The sequence below is a fragment of the Leopardus geoffroyi genome, chromosome C2 (genome assembly GCF_018350155.1).
Source record: "Leopardus geoffroyi isolate Oge1 chromosome C2, O.geoffroyi_Oge1_pat1.0, whole genome shotgun sequence".
In the NCBI taxonomy this organism is placed as follows: Eukaryota; Metazoa; Chordata; class Mammalia; order Carnivora; family Felidae; genus Leopardus; species Leopardus geoffroyi.
In genome coordinates this window covers 126,907,971-126,928,893 of record NC_059333.1, presented here as the reverse complement: position 1 = coordinate 126,928,893, position 20,923 = coordinate 126,907,971, and the positions used below count along the sequence as shown (strand labels likewise).

Below are 20,923 nucleotides of genomic sequence, written 5' to 3'. Positions count from 1 at the left end.
TGCCATACAACATTGTGCCTATAGTTAACAATACTGTACTAGAGACTTAAAAATTTGTTGAGAGTAGACTTCATGTTATGTGTTTTTTACTATAAAAACAAACAAAAAAAAATTAACACAACAAAAAGATGGGGAAACATAAAGGTTATTTTAGAGAGGCATATAAAAACTAATCAGAGATATAACTGTATGGCAATTTAAAACTGTAATCTGAAAAATAAGAGCTCTGTTTTTCTAACAGATGTTTTACTCAGTATCCAAGTCTTCTGCTAGACTAGGAGCTTAAAACAAATATATTACCTGATCTTAGAGAATAATCTAGATGGAAAATAAGTTTCAACTGTAACAACTTAGTAACTGGTTTGACTAAGTGTACACATGCAGGGTCAGGTGTTAAGGGGCAAGAAGAAGGACTCCTGTCTTAGCCAGGAAGAGTAATATGGTTAGGAAAAACTTTCTAGAGAAGCAAAAGTGTATACTAAATCTTTAAAGAAAGATTTAAGATTTAACCTGGCAACAAAGGGACAATGTAAGTTGAAGAAAAAGCAATTTCAAAAAAAAGCCTCACCAATAAACTGTGAACAGTCTGATACAGAGTAAGTATAAGCATATACTGAGGCTAGATCAGCAAAAACCAAATCACAGAGGGCCTTATAAAAGAGTGACTATATATCCTGGTTTATGCCTATGTCTTGGAATAATTATTAACAGTACTCCTTTTCACTTTCAAAAGTACACTTGTTTGGACAACAACATGGTCACCTCAGTATGACAAAAAAATCTGGGTGTTATCCTAAGAATGCTAGGTAATGCACAGATAGTAACATGTTCATATCTGAACAGAAGAGTAACATGATCAGGTGTTTCAAAAATATCCCACTAGCAAGAACAAAGAAAAGTGCTTCCATTTGTTCTTTGTTAAGATATTTTAATGTAATATTTGATACTTCAAAATAGTTGTATTATAAAGCATAATAATAAAATTAACCTATGAACAGACTACCAAATTTAAGAACTACTATGATATCAATAATTTGGTATCCATCTATGATCTCTTCCCCTATTCCTTAAGACTGGCAAACCATTCTACTAAATTTCATATATATCATGTCCTGGCTCTTAAAAAAATAGTTTTATCACATATACATATCATTGGAAAATACACTGTTTGATTTTTCTAGTTTTTCAACTTTTAAAACATGGCATAACACTATATGTTGTCTTCTAAGAGAGCAGATGTACTTCACTCTAGCCATGCTTCTGAAGGATCTATGAAGATTAAAAAATAGAAATTTTCATGTTGCACCCCTAAAGATTTAGAGTCAACAAAAACAGTCCAATAACCGCTTTAAACAACTAATTTTAATTTAAACAATATCGGCAGCCATTATATATAACTTTGCTAGAGAGCTGAAAAATAAGAATGAAGGTTATATCAAACTTTTCTACCTAAGGCTCTTGGTTCTGAAATTTCCACCAAGTGATAAATGTTTTCTTTTGTTCTTATGGTTGCGTTTTGGTCCGGGGCTTTCTAAACTTCAAAACATACATTGGTCAGGCTTTGAAATGGACTTCATTAAGTATGAGCAATAATTACTCTTATTTTTGTCCTTGTGCATTAAAAAAATTAAGATATAATTTATATACAAAGAAAAATTTACTGTTTTCAACATACAGTTCTGCAGTTTTGACAAATGTATCATCAGGTAGTCATCAAAACAATCAAGAAATAGAACAGTTCATCATCCTTCAAATTCCCCCATACCCTTCTGTAGTCAGCTCCCTGCACCATTCTGGATTTCTGTTTTCTGACTCTGTAAGTTTTGCTTCTTCCAAAATGTATAATAAAATTGTACAGCACATAGCTTTGTGCATCTGGTTTCTTTGACTCTGTATGTTACTGAGACTCATCCATGTTGTTGCATGACAGTGGTTCAGTGGTACCTTCCATTTTATTGCTGAGAAGTATTCTACTGTATGGATGATAATATAATTTGTTTTTATACCTTCACCACTTGATGGACATTTGAGTTGTTTGCAGTTTGGGGCAATTATGAATACAGCTGCTATACACATTCCAGTATAGGTTTTTATGTGAAAAAAAAGTTTTTATGTGAAAACTTAAGTTTTCATTTCTCTTGGATAAATACTCAGGAGATGGACTGCTGGGCCAGATGGTAAGTGTGTATTTAACTTTATAAGAAATTGCCAAATTGCTTTCTGAAGTGAATGTACCATTGTGTATTCCTTCCAGCAACATACAAGTTCCACTGCTTTCTAAATCTCATCATGCTTTTAATCTGCATTTCTCTAATGACTAATGAGATAAGCTGCTTTTCATGTGTTTTTCATCTATCTTCTATGGTGAATTATCTGTTGTTTTTACCACTGAATTTGGAGACATCTTTATCATTTTGAGTACAAGTCTGTTATCAGATATGTGATTTGTAAATATCTTTTGGTCTTATATGCTTGTATTTTCAATTCTCTTAACATGATCTTTCAAGAGCATAAGTGCTTAATTTTGCTGAATGTGTATTTTTGAAATTTTTAAATTATGGATCATGCTTCTGATGTTGTATGTAAGAAATCTTTGATTAACTTAAAGGTCACAAAGATTTTCTCCTGTGTGTACTTTCAGATGTTTTATACTTGCAGGTGGTGCATTTAGTTTTATGGTCTAAAGGTCTATTTTGAGTTAATTTTGTAGATGGTATGAAGTGTGAACTGAGATTCTTTTTTCTCCCCATATATATATATTCATTTTAGAACCATTTGTTAAAAAGGTTATCCCTTCTCCAAAGAAATGCCCTAGCACCTCTGTCAAAAATCAACTTACCACATATATGTGAATGTATTTCTGGATTCTCTATACTGCTCCTTTGATCTATGTCTAGCCTTTCTTCAGTACCACACTGTCAAAGTTACTGTTTAGTCTTTAAGGTAGTGTGAATATTCTACCTTTGTTCTTTTTAAAAATTATTTTGCCCTTCAATATAATTTTTTTTTTACATTTATTTATTAATGAGAGACAGAGAGACACAGAGTGTGAGCAGGGGACAGGTAAAGAGAGGGGAGACATAGAATCCGAAGTAGGCTCCGGGCTCTGAGCCGTCAGCACAGAGCCCAACGCGGGGCTCCAACTCACAAACTGTGAGATCATGACCTGAGCCGAAGTTGGTCGCTTAACCAACTGAGCCACCCAGGCACCCCTGCCCTTCAATATAAATTGTATGAATCAAGTTGTCAGTTTCTACAAAAAATCCTGCAGAGATTTTAAATGGAATTGTGTTAGTCAACCTAAGATCAGTTTGGGGAAAAGTGACATCTTAACAATATTAAGTCTTCTAATTCATGAACGTGATATAATCTTCATTTATTAAAATCTTTGATTTCTTTCATTAGTGTTTTGTAGTTTTCAGCATACAGATCTTGCACACATTTTGTTGATTTATGCCAAAGTTATTTCATGTTTTTTGGTGCTATTATAAACCATACATAGTTTTTAATTTTTTTTAATGTTTATTTATTTTTGACAGAGAGAGACCGAGCATGAGCGGGGGAGGGGCAGAGAGAGGGGGACAGAATCTGAAGCAGGCTCCAGACTCTGAGCTGTTAGCACAGAGCCCGACACAGGGCTCGAACTCACAGACTGCGAGATCATGACCTGAGCCTAAGTTGGACGCTCAGCTGACTGAGCCACCCAGGCGCCCCTAAACCGTACACAGTTTTCAAATGTCAATTTTTAGTTATTCGTTACTCAACAACAGATTTTTAAATTTAAAAAGCAATTGATGTACATAGTGAAATATCCAACAGTATAATGGTGTACAATTCAAACTAAGTTTCTTGAACACTACAGATCTCTAGTTTTCCATTAAGAAAGCCATTGTTCAACAGTTCCTTATGTATCATCCCAGATACAATCTGTCAATTAACAGGTGTCTGTATATTGAAATCTTATCACCTCTTTAAATTTATATAACCATTCTACTCCTTGCCTTTTGCATTAAATTTTCTCATATAGAATATTTAACATAAATAATATTAACATTTTAAAATTTACAGTGACATAGCACTGCATAGAATCAAAACTATCCTACCAAAGCTAACTGGTTCTCTCCTGATCAAAATTTAGATTATTTCAAGTTGTAATTTTTTATAAGTAATGCTACAATGAACGTCTTTGTACCTACGTCTTTTTACACATCTCCAAGTATATATCTGTAGTCTAAATTCCTAAATTATAAATGTCAATCAAGGGTATATCTGCTTTTAATTTTGATAAGAATCTGACAAGTAACTTTCTAAAGTGATTACACCAATTTAGTCTACAATGGTATTTGAAAGTATGTGAGTATTTAAAAACAAAAAATAAAACATCCAACAACTCCATAAGGTTTTCTGATACATACATACAGTTGAGAATTACTAGAACAGAGCCTAGATTAGAAAAAGGTTAAAACTAAGGTTACTAAGACAAAATAGGTAACTACTACCATGATTCACAAGAGAAAATATGAAGGATTAAACTAAGAAAATGATAGTAGGGCTAAAAGAATGGTGGCAAAAGAGATACTGAGGAGGTAGAATTTTTTAAAAGATAAAAATCTCTTGAGATTAAGGAGGCTTCTAATATTCCCTCCCTTAGGATCTGACACTCAAACACATTTTTGATCAATAATAAAAAGGTAGGTGGTAATCTGGATGTATGTGGGGGTGGTAGCCAAATTTTGATATAACATGCCCAAGGAATAGTCAGAAGTGAGTAACTGAAATAATTTCTAAGTTCAGTCAAGGAAAAAAGTGTGTAGTCTTCTAAGGAACATATCAGCATTCTTCTAAAGACAGTATGACTGCATTATTTACACAGAAAGTCATAATCTATCCAACAGCAATAATGTTACTGAAGTTAAACTCAACCTATGTTCATTCTAAAGAAATGTGTTGATTATGAGTTCAGATGGTAAAGTACAAGCATTTAATCTCTCCCCGCAATTCCCACTGAAAAAATACAAATGATGTTTAGACAAAATAAAAAGATTAAAAAAAAAAAGAGTTTGACATGGGGCAAACATCAGAAGGGATGCGATAGCAAACAGCAGTAGCAAATTAGTAGCAAGAAATGTGAAGAGACACTGAAAAGAATTTAAAAGCTTGGTTTGAGTGGATATGCAACAGCTATGTAACATTAGGCAAGTTATTTAATATCTCGATGTTTCAGTTTCATCATCAATAAAAATAGTATAAGCATACATATCCCATAGGGTTGTCATAAGGCTTAAACAAATGTATACATGTAAAGACTTAAAATATTAGTATATGTGAAAAGTACAAAAAAAATTTTCTATTATTGATGCCTTGAGAAGCCCAGAGTTAGTGACCTGTGATTATATTCCCTCCCTCTTTATGGGTTTACTCTATCTTGTTATATAGCAAATATTTACTAAAACAATTCACAAATGTTCTTTATTGGCTTTCAATTTGTAGGATCAATTCAGACAATTCTGGCAACTATATATTAAAGCAGAAGTTTAATATTTTATTTTTGATAGATGTTATCTAAAACAAGGTATAAACTTACAAGGACACCAACAGGCAATAGGCATAAAATCACAAAACAAAATAGGGAGAATTTAAATATTTCTTGCCTTTATTTTACAAAAAATTATATGAAGAAATACTACAAATTGGGGCACTTGGGTAGCTCAGTCAGTTAAGTGGCCAACTACTGACTTCGGCTCAAGTCATGATCTCACTCCTCGTGGGATTGAGCCCTGCATCAGGTTCTGCGCGGTCACTAGAGCCTGCTTGGGATTCTCTTTCCCTCTCTTCTCTCTGCCCTTTCCCTGCTGGTGTTCTCTCTCTCAAAATAAATAAACTTAAAAAAAAAAAAAAGAAAAGAAATACTACAATAAATTCTGAAATGTGGATTGTTTATTGTGTTATAGAACTGTAATAATTTTTAATACTTTTTGTAGGTTAAAAACTCATTAGAATAGGGGAGGACACAAACAGATGCCAGATGCCATATTCTTGCTCTGAAGTGTTCAAAAAAATATTTAAAAGCACACAGGAGGAGGAGGTCTCAAAGCAACTCCCTCTGTCTAATTCTACAACAATTTGAACACCAAAATAAATTAACAATAGAACTCAATTTTAACCAGCTGGACAGAATAGGAATAAAGTAGTATTCCACGAGTCTATATGAATTTTAAAAAATGAATAAATGAATGAAGAAGGGCAAGTTCTTCTTTATAGCAGAGGGCCAACAAATAAATGACATAAATAAATGACATAAGTAAATGATGGAAAGTCACTATTTACTTCATTTGTGACCATGAGAGAAATAAATGACTGAGGCAAGAATCATAAATGGATGCTAACATTATATCAAAGTTTGATAAGAAACAGGAATATTCTTTTTTTTTTTTTTTTAATTTTTTTTTTTTCAACGTTTATTTTTGGGACAGAGAGAGACAGAGCATGAACGGGGGAGGGGCAGAGAGAGAGGGAGACACAGAATCGGAAACAGGCTCCAGGCTCTGAGCCATCAGCCCAGAGCCCGACGCGGGGCTCAAACTCACGGACCACGAGATCGTGACCTGGCTGAAGTCGGACGCTTAACCAACTGCGCCACCCAGGCGCCCCTGAAACAGGAATATTCTTAAGGAATCTTTCCACATTAAAAAAGAAAATGGAAACTCTACACAGGACAGACTTGGCAGAGCCTACCTTATTAAAGTGATCAAAGTTAATATCACAATAGGAAACAAAATGACATCATGTGCCTCCTGACGTGATGCACTGAGGGCAGAATATCATTTATTGTAGCATTCTACCGAGAATGCATTATATGAATGAATCTAAACATGTAGATTAGACAAAACTAAGTTGAGGAGATTCTTTTATTATTTTTTTAAATATTTATTAATTTGAGACAGGGAAAGTGTGTGTAAGCCAGGGAGAAGGACAGAGGAAGAGAGAGACTCTTAAGCCCCAAAGTGGGGTTTGATCTCACGACCCTGAGATCACAACCTGAGCCAAAAACCAAGAGTCGGACGCTCAACCAAGTGAGCCACCCAGACACCCCAGTTGAGTACATTCTATAAAATAATTAGCCTGTATCTTCAACGTGTCAATGTCATGAAACACAAAGAACAAGAGAGCATTCCAGATTAAAAGACCAAAAAAAAAAAAAAAAAAAAAAAAAAAGACATTAAAAACTGGATGCAATGTATTATTATTGCTTCAATTCTGGGCTGGGGGAAAACTGCTATGAAGAATATCATTAGGGGTGTCTGGAGGCTCATCAGTTGGGCTTCTGAGTTTGGCTTAGGTCATGGTCTCACGGCTTGTGAGTTCAAGCTCCGCGTTGGGCTCTGTGCTGATAACTCAGAGCCTGGAGCCTACTTCAGATTCTGTGTCTCCCTCTCTCTCTCCCCCTACCCTGCTTGTGCACTGTCTCTCTCTCTCTCAAAAATAAAATAAAACATTAAAAAAGAATATTACTGTTTTACATATGCATATTTATATGAAAATAAAAAATATATATATAGAGAGAGAAAGTGAGAAAGCTTGCGAGTATGCAACTGTGGAAAACTTGTGACAATAGATGAATCAGATGAAGGAAGTAAGAGTTTATTTTTCTATATAACTCTTCTATAATTTGAGTTAAAAGATTATTATAAATAGGTAAATTCTTCTAAACTTCAGTCTTACATATTCTAAACCTGTAATAGTTAAAACAGTATTGGCATGAGAAAAGAGATGAGTGGAAGAGGAAAGAAAAAAAAAATAACTCAGAAGACTAGGAAACTTCTAGTTAAAACGGTTACCATGGAAAACAAACAGTCAAGCATATGGACAATACAATTACCCAAAACTGCTAGACGATTAATTTTAAATTATCTTCAGAATATTAAGCATAACTAAAGGTAAGCAATCACAAACATTCTGGTAGTTATTTGTTATCTTTACTCAAAAAGGGTATTTTCTCTGAATTTTAAAGTACAGAGTGGCAATCTACAAAAGTGAGCCTGTATGGTCTTATGAAGAACTGGTTGAATTCTGTATACTTCTCAGATTTTCAATTGTAGGTATCTAAAGACATGTTTCTAAGAGCTGCTGACTGCTAAATAGTTTCTATTGCTAAAACAAACAAGAGCACAATCCAGTAGTGATGCACTAAAACTTCATATACATGATTAAAGTTTTAAGGACATGTCTAACGACACAAATAGAAATATATTCCATTATTGTGGATTGGAAGAACCAATATTGTTAAAATGTCCATACTACCCAAAGCAAACTACAGATTCAATGCAATCCTTATCAAAATACTGACAGCATTTTTCACAGATCTAGAAAAAACGATCCTAAAATTGTGACAGAAGATCCTGAACAGCCAAAACAATCTTGAAAAAAAAAAAAAGAACAAAACCGAAGGGATCACAATCCCAGATTTTGACATAAACTACAAAGTTGTAGTAATCAAAGCAGTAGGGTCCTGGCACAAAATCAGACATATAGATTAGTGGAAAAGAAGGGAGAGCACCAAAATAAACCCATGATTATATGGTCAATTAATCTTTACAAAGGAGGCAAGAATATGCAATGGGAAAAAGTCTCTTCAACAAATGGTGCTGGGGAAACTGGACAACATGCAAAAGAAAGACCATTTTCTTTCACCATACCCAAAAATAAACTCAAATGGATTAAAGATCCAAATGTGAGACCTGAAACCATAAAAATCCTAGAAGAGAGAACAGGCAGTAATTTCACTGTCGTCAGCCACAGCAACATTTTTTTAGACAGGTTTCCTGAGGCAAGGGAAAGAAAAGCAAAAATAAACTATTAAGACTGTATCAAAATAAAAAGCTTCTACACAGCGAAGGAAACAATCAAGAAAACTAAAAGACAACCTACGGAATGGGAGAAGATATTTGCAAATGACATACCTGATACAGAAAGGGTTAGTATTCAAAATGTATGAAGAACTTACACAACTCAACACCACAAAAACAAATAATACAATTAAAAAATGGGAAGAAGACAGAAACAGACATTTCTCCAAAGGAAACACACAGATGACCAACAGACACATGAAAAGATTTTCATCATCACTTATCACTAGGGAAATGCAAATCAAAACTTCAATGAAATATCACCTCACACTTGTTGTTAGAATGGTTAAAATCAAACAGGAAACAACAAGTGCAAACATGGATGTAGAGAAAAAGAAACACCTGTGCACTGCTGGTGGGAATGCAAACTGGTACAGCATTCCTCAAAAAAATAAAAATGATCCAGTAATTCTCCTACTGGGTATTTTCCCAAAGAATACAAAAATACTAATTTGAAATATTTGCACCCCTATGTTTACTGCATTATTTACAATAGTCAAATTATGGAAGCAGCCCAAGCATCCATCAACTAAATAAATGGATAAAGAAGACGTGGTATGTATGTATGCATGTATATGCATGTGTGTTTACACACACACACACACACACACACACACACACCAGTGGAATATTATGGGTCATAAAAAAGAATGAAATCTTGACATTTGCAACAGCATGGATGGAGCGAGAGGATGTAATACTAAGAGAAATAAGTCAGTCAGAAAAAGACAAATACTATATGATTTCACTCATAAGTGGAATTTAAGAAACAAAACACAGAAACACAAAACAAAAAAAGAGACAAATAAAAAAACAGACTCTTCACCTTAGAGAACAAACTGATGGTTCCCAGGGGGGAGGTGAGTGGGGGGATGGGTGAAGGAGGTGAAGGGGATTAAGAGTACACTTTTGATGAGCATTGAGTAATGTACAGAGCTGTCAAATCACTATATTGTACACCTGAAACTAATATAACACTCTGTTAACTATACTTGAATTAAAAAAAAGAAAGTATGTGTTAAGATTAACAAAGTATAAGCAAATGTCACATGTATGTGTTCTCTTACTCTAAGAAATTAAAAATGGAAGAAATAAGAAAATAAGTAAGAGAAAACCAAGATAATCAAAGAAGACAACCAAAGAAGTCACAAGTCAGTTCTACGACAATAAATGATGGTATAGTGAATTAAAAATAAATTTTGACATAATTATAATCCCCAGATGAAACAGAGATGTGCTATTCTCATTATCTTCTTGAGGAAAATGAGGAAACCAAAACAAGGAATACCTCAACTTTATCCCTTTCAACTTTAAAGAACAGCTTGAGAATATAAACAGGGCAATGAGAAAGTATACTTCTGTGATTAACTTTTAATATGAAATCATAATTGTTATACCTGCTGAAATTCTTACTGCTTTAGTATTTAAGCATTCATTACCAAATGGAAATACATGAGACCACCCCTAAGCACCACCTATACTTCACTATTGGTTGATATTTTGGTCTAATGAATGAGTATATGCAGTATACAAAAGAACTCTTAATTCTTACAACAGATTGTTATTGCTAAGTAACAATAACTATATGTAATTGTCAATTAAAATCAACTACATTACATGTAACCATTAACAACTGTAATAACTGTAACTGTTAATTAACAATTAACAACTTAATTCTCATGTAGAATTGACTATTTTAAGTGTCTTCCAGACTAGAGAAATTTGGTGAATTCCTGCCCTTTCCATTCCAACTTACATATGAAGGCAAAAAGGTCTAAAATCTAAATAGAGGCTCCAAGTTTACTTAGCTATGGTTCTACTATAAAAAGTAAGCCGTACCTCAGGCTTACCATTATCAATATCTAGAACAGTACCTACAATTAGGTATAATTAGCCATAATTAGGAATTTTCATCAAACTGAATCAAGTTTTGAAGTTACTACTATGGAAATTAATGGGATTTTTCCCAAAAGAACAATAATGTTTACTTTAGTATTAAATTTTTAAAATACATTATAAAAAAGTTTCTCTACTTTTTTCTGTTCAAACCTGAAGATATATTACACCTACCAGTAACATCCAATCATGAACACCTACCAGTAATATTCAATTACTATAGCAATAATTCTCAAAAGAGGCATCTGCATTTAAGGATTATACTTTCTATGTAAGGCTTTTAATAATCCTGTGTGATCTCAGAGAAGCTTCGTCTTCTAAAATGGACAAAGAAGGAATATCAACAAACTCCTACCTGTTCTGGCATAGCTCCATGTTCAATTCCAGTCTTCAATAATCTGTAGCAATTACCAAATAGATCCCATTTTGTGAGATCATGAGCACTAAAATAAACAAAAATGCATTAACTTTATTCTAGAGTAGAAGAAAATTGAAATTTGAACTCAGTTTGAGTAGGTAGAAGTATAAACTAACTTCATTTTCTTATAGAATCAAAAAAGATGGATAAAAAATGTTCAAGTACTCAGAAAGAAAGGAAGAAGGAAAGAGGATGGAAGTAGAGAAAAAAGGAAGGAAGGAAAGAAAAAGGAAGAAAAAGGGAAAAGGGAAAGAGGGACAAGGACGATGAAGGGGGAAAGGAGACAAAATATATAAGCTGATATTAGGAATTAATTAAAATAAACTAATTAACAATAAAAATTCGCACCTTTCAATGAAGGTTACTACTACATAGTCAACCTAAGCTTGTATTCCATTTCATTCTTCCTAGTATATTTTAAAACACATTTTAACAAATCCATTCATAATTTCAAAACATAAAAATACATACGTATTTTTTTTTAATTTTTTTTTAACGTTTATTTATTTTTGAGACCGAGAGAGACAGAGCATGAACGGGGGATGGTCAGAGAGAGGGAGACACAGAATCTGAAACAGGCTCCAGGCTCTGAGCTGTCAGCACAGAGCCCGACGCGGGGCTTGAACTCACTGACCGCGAGATCATGACCTGAGCCGAAGTGGGCTGCTTAACCGACTGAGCCACCCAGGCGCCCCCATATGTATTTTTAAAAGAAATTTGTATTCATAAAATAGAGATAAAGACAGAAATAGGGGAAAGGAAATATGGCAAAGCTCGAAATTTAGTGTGGCTATAGGCTTCTTAATTGAAATAATGCTGACATTTTATTTTCTCATGAGTTCTACTAAAAATAGATCAGTGAATGTTAACTTTCATTTTGAAATGTCAAAATATTTTTTAAAATAGGAGTTTTGACATTAGTTGTCAATTATTATTTTGAAATGTCAAAATATTTTTAAAACTAAGAGTTTATTTCTCCATAGAAGTCTAAAAAATGTACTTGTATAAAAAGAAAATCTAAAAGTCTTAGATTTTAGACATTGCTTTTGAAATCTGAAGTGTTCATTAATGTAAGGGCTACACTTAAACATTCTTTAGACAACAAAGATCTTTATTTTCCTTTCTTTATGGAGCAAACACACTTCATTAACAAGGGACATGTAAATTACAATTTGAAAATGACACTTAGATGAACTTTCATGGCTTCCTCCCAAATTTTTTTCTTATTAAGATTTCTAAAAGCTATCAATTGAAAATTATACCTATAAAACTCTAGCTTATGGGGCGCCTGGGTGGCTCAGTTGGTTAAGTGTCCGACTTCGGCTCAGGTCATAATCTCAAGGTTTATGAGTTTGAGCTCCATATTGGGCTCTGGGCTGACAGCTCAAGCCTGGAGCCTGTTTCAGATTCTGTGTCTCTGTCTCTCTCTCTGCCCCTCCCTCACTCATGCTCTGTCTCTGTTTTTCAAAAATGAATATTAAAAAATTAAAAAAAACAACAACTCTAGCTTATAGAGTAAGCCCATCTAATGTGTTAATAATATTGATTAACAAACTTTTACAGTGTACAGTGTACATTTGTTACACTTGAATGATAAATCTTACTCCTTAAATAATCAAATAATAAAAACCAATAATTTATAGAGAGAAAATCTGAATAGTAAAAAAATCATAACATCTCTATATTTGTCTAAAATTTTCCATTGTTATACAGATGTCAAATATTATCAAAACAGTCTATTTTACGTTGGCTAATATATGTTATTAACCAAATCTAAATAAAATGACGTACTTATGAAAAGAGGTTAACCGCTTTAATGTAGAAAGAACATTGTAAATATCATCATCATCAGCTTCTTCTCCCTATAAATAAAAAAAAGACATCACTTCATTACCATAACTTTACTTACCCTCAAATTCACATGAAAGTCTGTTAATGCTTACTGCCTAAAAGAATTCTTTTTTATTATATAAAGAGTACATATTCACTGTTGGTAAGAAACAAGGTACAAATAAGCAAAAAAATAAAAAATAACAGCCATAATTGTAATACCCAGAGATAACCATTTTTGCATTTTAAACAATGTCATAAATGTTAACTTTGTACATTTTTTTGATTAATACTTTAGCATAAATTCACTGAAAACTGCTGAGTGAAAACGTACGTGCTTTAAAGATTTTAATGGTTACTTCAAAGATTTTACTGTCAGTTCCTTTGGTAGCTCAAAATCACAATGAAAAATTAAAAAATGGTTGATAAAACTCAGAAGTTAAAATTAAAAATTAGAAGTTGGAAAAATTGGTTACATGGATTAAAAAGAAAATCCTATCAGTCTGGCCATCAGAGCACAGAAATCTGTGGGGGTTCCAAATTGCCTTACAATGATTGGAGGAAGAGGGCAAGAAATGGGAATCACAAAAATAATTATAAAAATAACCAGCTGGAGAAGTGCCTGGGTGGCTCAGTTGATTTAGTGTGTGACCCTTGATTTTAACACAGGTCATGATCTCACAGTTTGTGGGTTCGAGCCCCATGTCGGGGCTTCAGATCCCCTGTCTCTCTCTTTCTCTCTGCCCCTTCTCTGGTCATGCTCACTCTCTCTCCTTCAAAAATAAAATAAACATTAAAAAAAAAAACAAAAAACAGTTGGGAGAGGTCTGCTGCTATCCTGGGCACACCACTGGTGAGTGGCTGTTCCTTATAAGTACACTTAATTTTTATGTTGTATTCATTAGCACATTATAGGAGTTGAATAATATTAAAATGTAATTTAGGTTCCAGGAATATAAAATGAAAAAATGAATTAAGAAAAGCCAGACCTTAAAAAGGTATTTCTTAAAAGAGAAAAAATTTAGCTTTTATGAAATAGGTGTTTAAAATAAAGTATAACCAAGGCTAACCTTTACAGGATGAACAGCTGCAATAATGCTAAGATCTGAAAGAGGTAGGGAATTCTACTAGATTTTACTTTAAAATGGAAACAATTTACACATTCAACAACTCTGAATAACTATTAGCCAAAATTATCACATATATACACATTAACTTTAAAACAGACCTCTTGCAGTAGATCTTCCACAGAATGATTGAATCGATCTACAAACTCGTCAATTAGCTGACTTCGAGCTATGTCAACTCTGTTCTGGATGGTATACTCTTCACTGCATAATATGCTATAGGTTTTACTGCAGGCTTCTAGAACATCTGATTCTACATGTTTCTCCACAACAAATTTAATCTGTTTTAATAAAGCATCCAGATGCTGAGGAGGAAAAAAAAAAAACTATGATATTTAGATTAATAAAAATAAGCATCTGTCAAATTATAAGCCTATAGATTACATGAAATGAAATAATCTAGTTAATTAAACTGACTATAATAGAATTTCAATTTCACAGTGTCTTACCTTTTCCATTCTACCTGTGCTATAAATTTCTAGATCAAAATACTGTGGGATTTGTAGCAAGTTTGCTACCTTCTCTGCATCTGCAGAATACTAGAAGGAAGAGAAGCAAAGAAAAAAGAAGTGACTACTTTAATAGTTCAGTGTAATAAGCAAACTCAGTGGCATATTAGCACAGAAATGTAAATGAAACTATACCTTTGATAGCAACATAGGAAGTGTGATAATAAAATGCTCAGTCAATTTGTTTCTATCATCAATTTGAGTTTTTCTCTCTTTGGCAGTTAGCACCTAGAAATAAATTTAAATGGGCAAAGAACATAATGTCACATACTAATTTATAAATCTAGAATGTTACACAGAACAATGAAGCACTGGCAGATAACGTACCCGAGAATTTTCAGAGGAGCTTAACAAACTAATTACTAAAACAAATATCTCTAGTTTTATGCTTATTTCTAGTTAACATGCAGTATTACTTTATGAAATAACTACTTATTTAAGAATCACCCAAATTTAGATAAATTACTACTTGTTTAGGTTAAATAAAACAAAAACAAACACTTCTATAAAACCAATTATCAACATAAAAATATTAGAACTAATGGTGAAACAATTTTTCCAGAGTTTTAACCTCAATATGTTAACAGTAATCTCCCCTATGTTAAATACACTTTTCTGAAAATACTTTAGAAAGTAATGCTTTTATATTATCAGCAGCTAATAAATTTTCACTTATTTTCTGACGCATATACTAACAATATCTCTGCACTCAAGATAATCATTTCCCCAAAATATTCTGCATTTTGTATTTATCTTGAAGGAACTTAGGATCATAATGTTGAATGGTATTACAAAACAGAAACATTCCAATATAAATTACCACTTTATAAATGTAAACCCTCATTTAAAAAAAAATCAATACAGCTTTTATTGTATCTTTAAAACACCACAAATAAGTCTGAGAAATCATTTGGCACCTTGCTGTTTCTGTAGCTGGGACATCTTTTCTATTGTTTGAGAGTGAGAGAGTGCGGGGAGGTGCAGAGGGAGAAGGAGAGAGAGAATCTTAAGCATTAAGTTAGATGCCTGGAATGCCTAGGTGGATCAGTAAATTAACTGTACTTAAGCATTCAGGCTCAAGTCGTGATCTCATGGTTCTTGAGATCAAGCCCTGCGTCAGGCTCTACACTGACACTGGGATTATCTCTTTCCCTCTCTCTGCCCCTCCTCTGCTCACACTGGTGTGCGCACGCTCTCTCTCTCAAAATAAACTAGAAAAAAAAAAAAAAAAAAGAGCTGACTTTTAACCGACTGAATCACCCAGGCACCCCTGGAAAACTTAGATCTTATTCATCAGGCTGCTGAACTGTTTTGTTTTTTTTTTCACAGATACCATCCCAACATTTTCTGATATTCTTGTTTTTAACGTTGTGGCTTTCTGAATCAAAGCAGCTGAATCTGACACAAGTTCACTGTCATTTCCTTAACGAATTAACTCATCTTTCTTGGCCTGAGATACTCAACAAGCAACACCTTGGCCTCATCTGAAGCTTGCAGATGTATTTTTCACTCAAGAAATTTCAGACTTCAACAAGAGAACCACTGTCCTGAATAACAATGTTGTTGGGGAAGTGAGCATACAAAGACCCTCCCTTGTAATGGAAGCCCAGTGTAACGCCCTTGATCATGTTCTGTACATGACTACAGATAATGCGAACCAGAGCCATTTCTTTTCTATTTGCCCACCATTTGTCAACTTGAAGCCTCTTCTTTTTCTTTCCAAGGAGACTGAGTCTCTTTGCAGGGTTTGTCTGGCATCCTTCACAATAGTAATGCATCCCTTCAGAGCGATGTCAACATTTTTTGGAATGTTGGTAGTTTGCTGAGAATGGTCTTCATTCTCACAGATGTTTGAGAATGTGAAAGAATAGGGCCTCCTATCTGATTCTTCTTCCAGGAACTTAATATTGTTTTTCTACCTCTTAAAATACAAAATAATCACTCTGGAATGATTTACTAAGTATTGTATTCAGTTCTGCACAAAGTAATAAAAAGGACTACATATAAAGTGGAATATACATCTAGGAATGTATTCAGGGTATTGAGAAGTCTTGAAATTCATTTGATAATGTATGAAAGGTCTAAGAATATTGATTTTAGGGAAAAAGCTGTCTTTCATTGAGTGATCATGTTAGGCAGTCTACATGCACGAACTCAGTTAATCCTCACAGTATCTCTGATGGGATGGTAAAAATGGAATACCACGTATGAAGGGAGACTTTGCCAGTATCTAACAAAACTGTATACATATCTTTCCTCTGATCTAATGACCTCACTTTGAAGCAATCTACCCCACCAACACACATGGTACAAGTATGAAATGACACAAGATTATTCACTACACATTATTTCTAATAGTAAAAGACTGGCAACAACCCAAAAGACTCTCAGTAGTGTACCCACATAATGGATATTATGCAGCCATAAAAAATAAAGATCTCCAAATACAGTTATGGAGTGATATCTAGGATATACTGTTAAATAAAAAATGTAAGGTACAGACACTGTACAAAATATACTATCTTTTGAGGCTGAGAGAAAGGAGGATGGAGTACATGCATTTACCTATACTTGTAAAATGAAACACTGAAAGGATAATCTGAAAACAAATAAAAATGATTACTGGTAGGAGGGAGAAACGTGTATCAAAGACTTCTCTGAATGTTTTTTATTTAAAAATTTTTTAAATTTATATCCAAGTTAGTTAGCATATAGTGCAATAAAGTTTTCAGGAGTAGATTCCAGTGATTCATCCCCTATGTATAACACCCAGTGCTCATCCCAACAAGTGTCTTCCTTAATGCTTCTTACCCATTTAGCCAGCCCATTCCCCCACCCACAACCCCACCAGCAACCCTCAGTTTGTTCTCTATAGTTAAGAGTCTCTTATGTTTTGTCCCCTCTCTGTTTTTATATTATTTTTGCTTCCCTTCCCTTATGTTCATCTGTTTTGTATCTTAAATTCCATGTATGAGTGAAGTCATATATTTGTCTTTCTCTAATTTCACTTAGCATAATACCCTATAGTTCCATCCATGTTGTTGCAAATGGCAAGATTTCATTCTTTCTGATTGCCGAGTAATACTCCTCCGAATGTATATTTTTACATGTTTTTCACCTTTTAACTACATAAATGTTTTACATATTTCCAAAAAATAAAAGAAAAAACATACAAAATCTAAGAGGGAAAAACCTTGTTATGCTAAATTTAAGTCATAAATATCAACATAAATGTGTAATTTAGTATATATGGATATATACAGAGAAATACACACATATATATTTTTAGCTCTGTATACTCAAAATGCCTATCAGAAATAATAATCAATTGACAGTGAGTACTCTTAGGGACAAGATTTTAACTTTAAATACTACTCTATTAAAAGGAACCAGGGCTTCTTGGAGATTCCTATGCTAGGGTAATGTAAGAATCAGCTGTCAAGTGACGCCCAGTAACTCCACCTGGTATTCATGCCCTTGTAGTCTCTTCCCACAGTGACTAAGGCTGACATGTGTAATCAATAGGAGATTGTGGAAATGATGTTGTGTGACTTGTGAGAACTAGATCATAAAAGACACAGAAGTCTACCTTACTTTCCTTTGGTTCATTCATTCTGCTTTATTCTCACTTTGATCATTCACTCTGGGAGCAGGGGGAGGGGGTAGCAACCATGTCCTGAAAGCACTCAAACAGTCCTACTGAGATGTCCACATGGTGAGGATCTAAAGCCTCCCACTAACAATCAACACTAACTCGCCAGTCATGTAAGTTAAGCCATTTATAGAAGCAGTAAAATAACAATAAAATCTTCAGAGGCTAAAGCCCTGACTAACATCTTAAATGCAAACCTATAAGAAACCTTAAGCCAAAAGAACAGCTAAGGCACTCCCAAGTTTCTGACCCACAGAAACTGTATGAGACTATAAAGCCTTATTGTTTTAAGTCTCTAAGTTTTAAAGTAATTTTTTTACATAGCAATAGAAAACTAATATAAACAGTAAAGGTAGAAAGTGAACTTGTTGAGAAAGCAAGAAGGTGCTTAAAAAATGATTAACACAAGTCAAAAGTGTAAGAAATGTTTAGCCTGAAAGGGCTCAGTTAAAGTTGGAACAACACATAAAGTTTTTAAAACTTTTATTTTGGAAAAATTTAAAAAGTACTCATTGTCGCTATTAATTCATTAATTTCCTAAAGACTTTAAATTCCTGTAGCATTTTAAGGCAAATTCTTGGTATATCATTTCACTTCACCCATAAATATTTCACTGTATGTTTTTAACAGATGAAGACTTAAGAATAAAACTTGCCATCTCCAACAAAATTAAACAATAACTCCTTACTATCTTTCCATAGCCAGTCCATAGTTTTTTCTATTTTTATTTTTTGGATTTCTGTACATTCATATTTAATGTAAGCTTTGATATGGTTGCATTTATGTCAGCCATTTTGCTATCTATACATCTCATCTTTTTTTGTGCATTCCTTCTTTATTATGTTTTTTGGATTTAACATTTTTTAGTATACTATTATAATTTGTTGATTTTGCTTTCATTTTCTTTAGGTATCAGTAGTTGCTCTAGGCATTATAATATACTTCTTTAGTTTACTATAATCAACTTTAGATTAATATTGTTACAGCAAAATACAACAATTTTGCTCCGATATAATTCCATTTCCTTTACCCTTATTTTATTATGTGTGTTATTATATATGTGTTATTGCTGTCACATATATCTGCATATCTTATAATCTTAATGCTTTAGTGCTATAATTACTGCTTTTATTAATCTTATGTCCCTTTAAAGAAGAGGAAAAAGAGATATATTAATATACATGGCCTTTTATAGCCACCCACATAGTTACTATTTCTGGTGCTCTTCATTCTTTCCTATGAATTAGAATTAACATCCAGTATTACTCTTTATAGCTTAAAGGACTTCTTTCAGTATTTCTTCTGAGGCAGGTCTTCCAGCAACATATCTCTAAATTCTCATTTATCTGGGGATGTTTTTAATTCACCTTCATATTTGAAAGGTAATTTTACTGGATTTAGAATTCTTGGTTGGCAATTTTCTTTTCTTTCAGTGAATATTTCATTCTGTCAGTCTTCTGGCCTCTACTGTTTTATAAAAAATTAATTAGTAATCTTATTACAATTGCCCTCTACATGACATGTTTTTCCTCTTGCTGCTTTCAAGATGTTTTCGTCTTTGGCTTTCAACAGTGACTATCCTGTCCAGAGATGAATCTTTTGTGTTTACACTACTTGAGTTTTGTGAAGCTTCTTTATCTGTGGATTATGTTTTTCACCAAACTTGGGAAGTTTTTGGCAATTATTTCTTCAAGTGTTTTTCTTTCCTCTTTCTCTCCTTTCTTTCTGGAACTCTTATTATACAAATTTGATGCACTTAATATTGTTTCACATATTTCTCAGGCTCTGTTCATTTTTCTTCAGTCTTCTTTACTCTCTGTTCTTCAGAATGATTTTTATTAATCTAGGTTCATGTAGGATGTTTCTTGTCATCTCAAATGTGCTGTTAAACCCAAATAATGAATTTGAAATGTCATTGTACTTTTCAACTCTAGAATTTCCATTAAGTTTTTTCATTATTAAGATTCCTTATTTCTGTTATCATATTTTCCTGTAATTCTTTGAACATATTTTCCTTTAATTCTTTCAACATATTTTCTGAAGTATTTGCTAAATCCAATAATTAGGCCTATTGAAAACCCATTTCTATCATCTGCTTTTTTCACCCAGAGTATGGTCATGGTCACATTTTAGTGTTTCTTTGCATGGCTGTAATTTTTCTGGAAGAGTCAACATTTTTAGGTAATACGGTGAAGCAATTATGGATTTTTAACCGATTTGTCTGAGTTTCATTACTTAAAAAAGTAATCTTAAACCTGAAATGTATATATAATCTGTCTCTCCCATGATGTATGTGGCCTCTGCTTAGAATTTTCATTATTTTTGTTTTAAAGCCTGTTTCCTAAGAGTTTTCAGTATTTCAATAGATTCCTGGTCAATCAATGATTTGGGCAGAGTTGGTGCTTAAATACTTCCAACATATAAGGCTTCTCCCCTCTGAGACCTGGGTTAGAAAGTATATTCAAAGATCAGCCACTTCTTCAAGAAACAACAATTGTTGGCGAGGATGTGGAGAAAAAGGAACACTCATGCACTGTTGGTAGGAATGCAAACTGGTGCAGCCACTGTGGCAAACAGTATGGACA

At 33.4% G+C, this 20,923-nt stretch overlaps 1 protein-coding gene across 3 annotated transcripts in view; it reads right to left on the bottom strand.

The window, feature by feature from the left end:
- STAG1 (stromal antigen 1) overlaps positions 1-20,923 on the bottom strand; it is a 401,516-nt gene that overhangs the window by 60,586 nt on the left and 320,007 nt on the right. For all 3 annotated transcript variants that reach the window (XM_045503549.1, XM_045503550.1, XM_045503551.1), the window contains 5 exons: positions 14,822-14,914; positions 14,627-14,716; positions 14,279-14,482; positions 13,012-13,082; positions 11,158-11,245 (listed from right to left, as the gene is read on the bottom strand). In XM_045503549.1, coding sequence (XP_045359505.1) covers positions 11,158-11,245; positions 13,012-13,082; positions 14,279-14,482; positions 14,627-14,716; positions 14,822-14,914 — 546 coding nt within the window. The remainder of the gene's footprint in view (positions 1-11,157; positions 11,246-13,011; positions 13,083-14,278; positions 14,483-14,626; positions 14,717-14,821; positions 14,915-20,923) is intronic.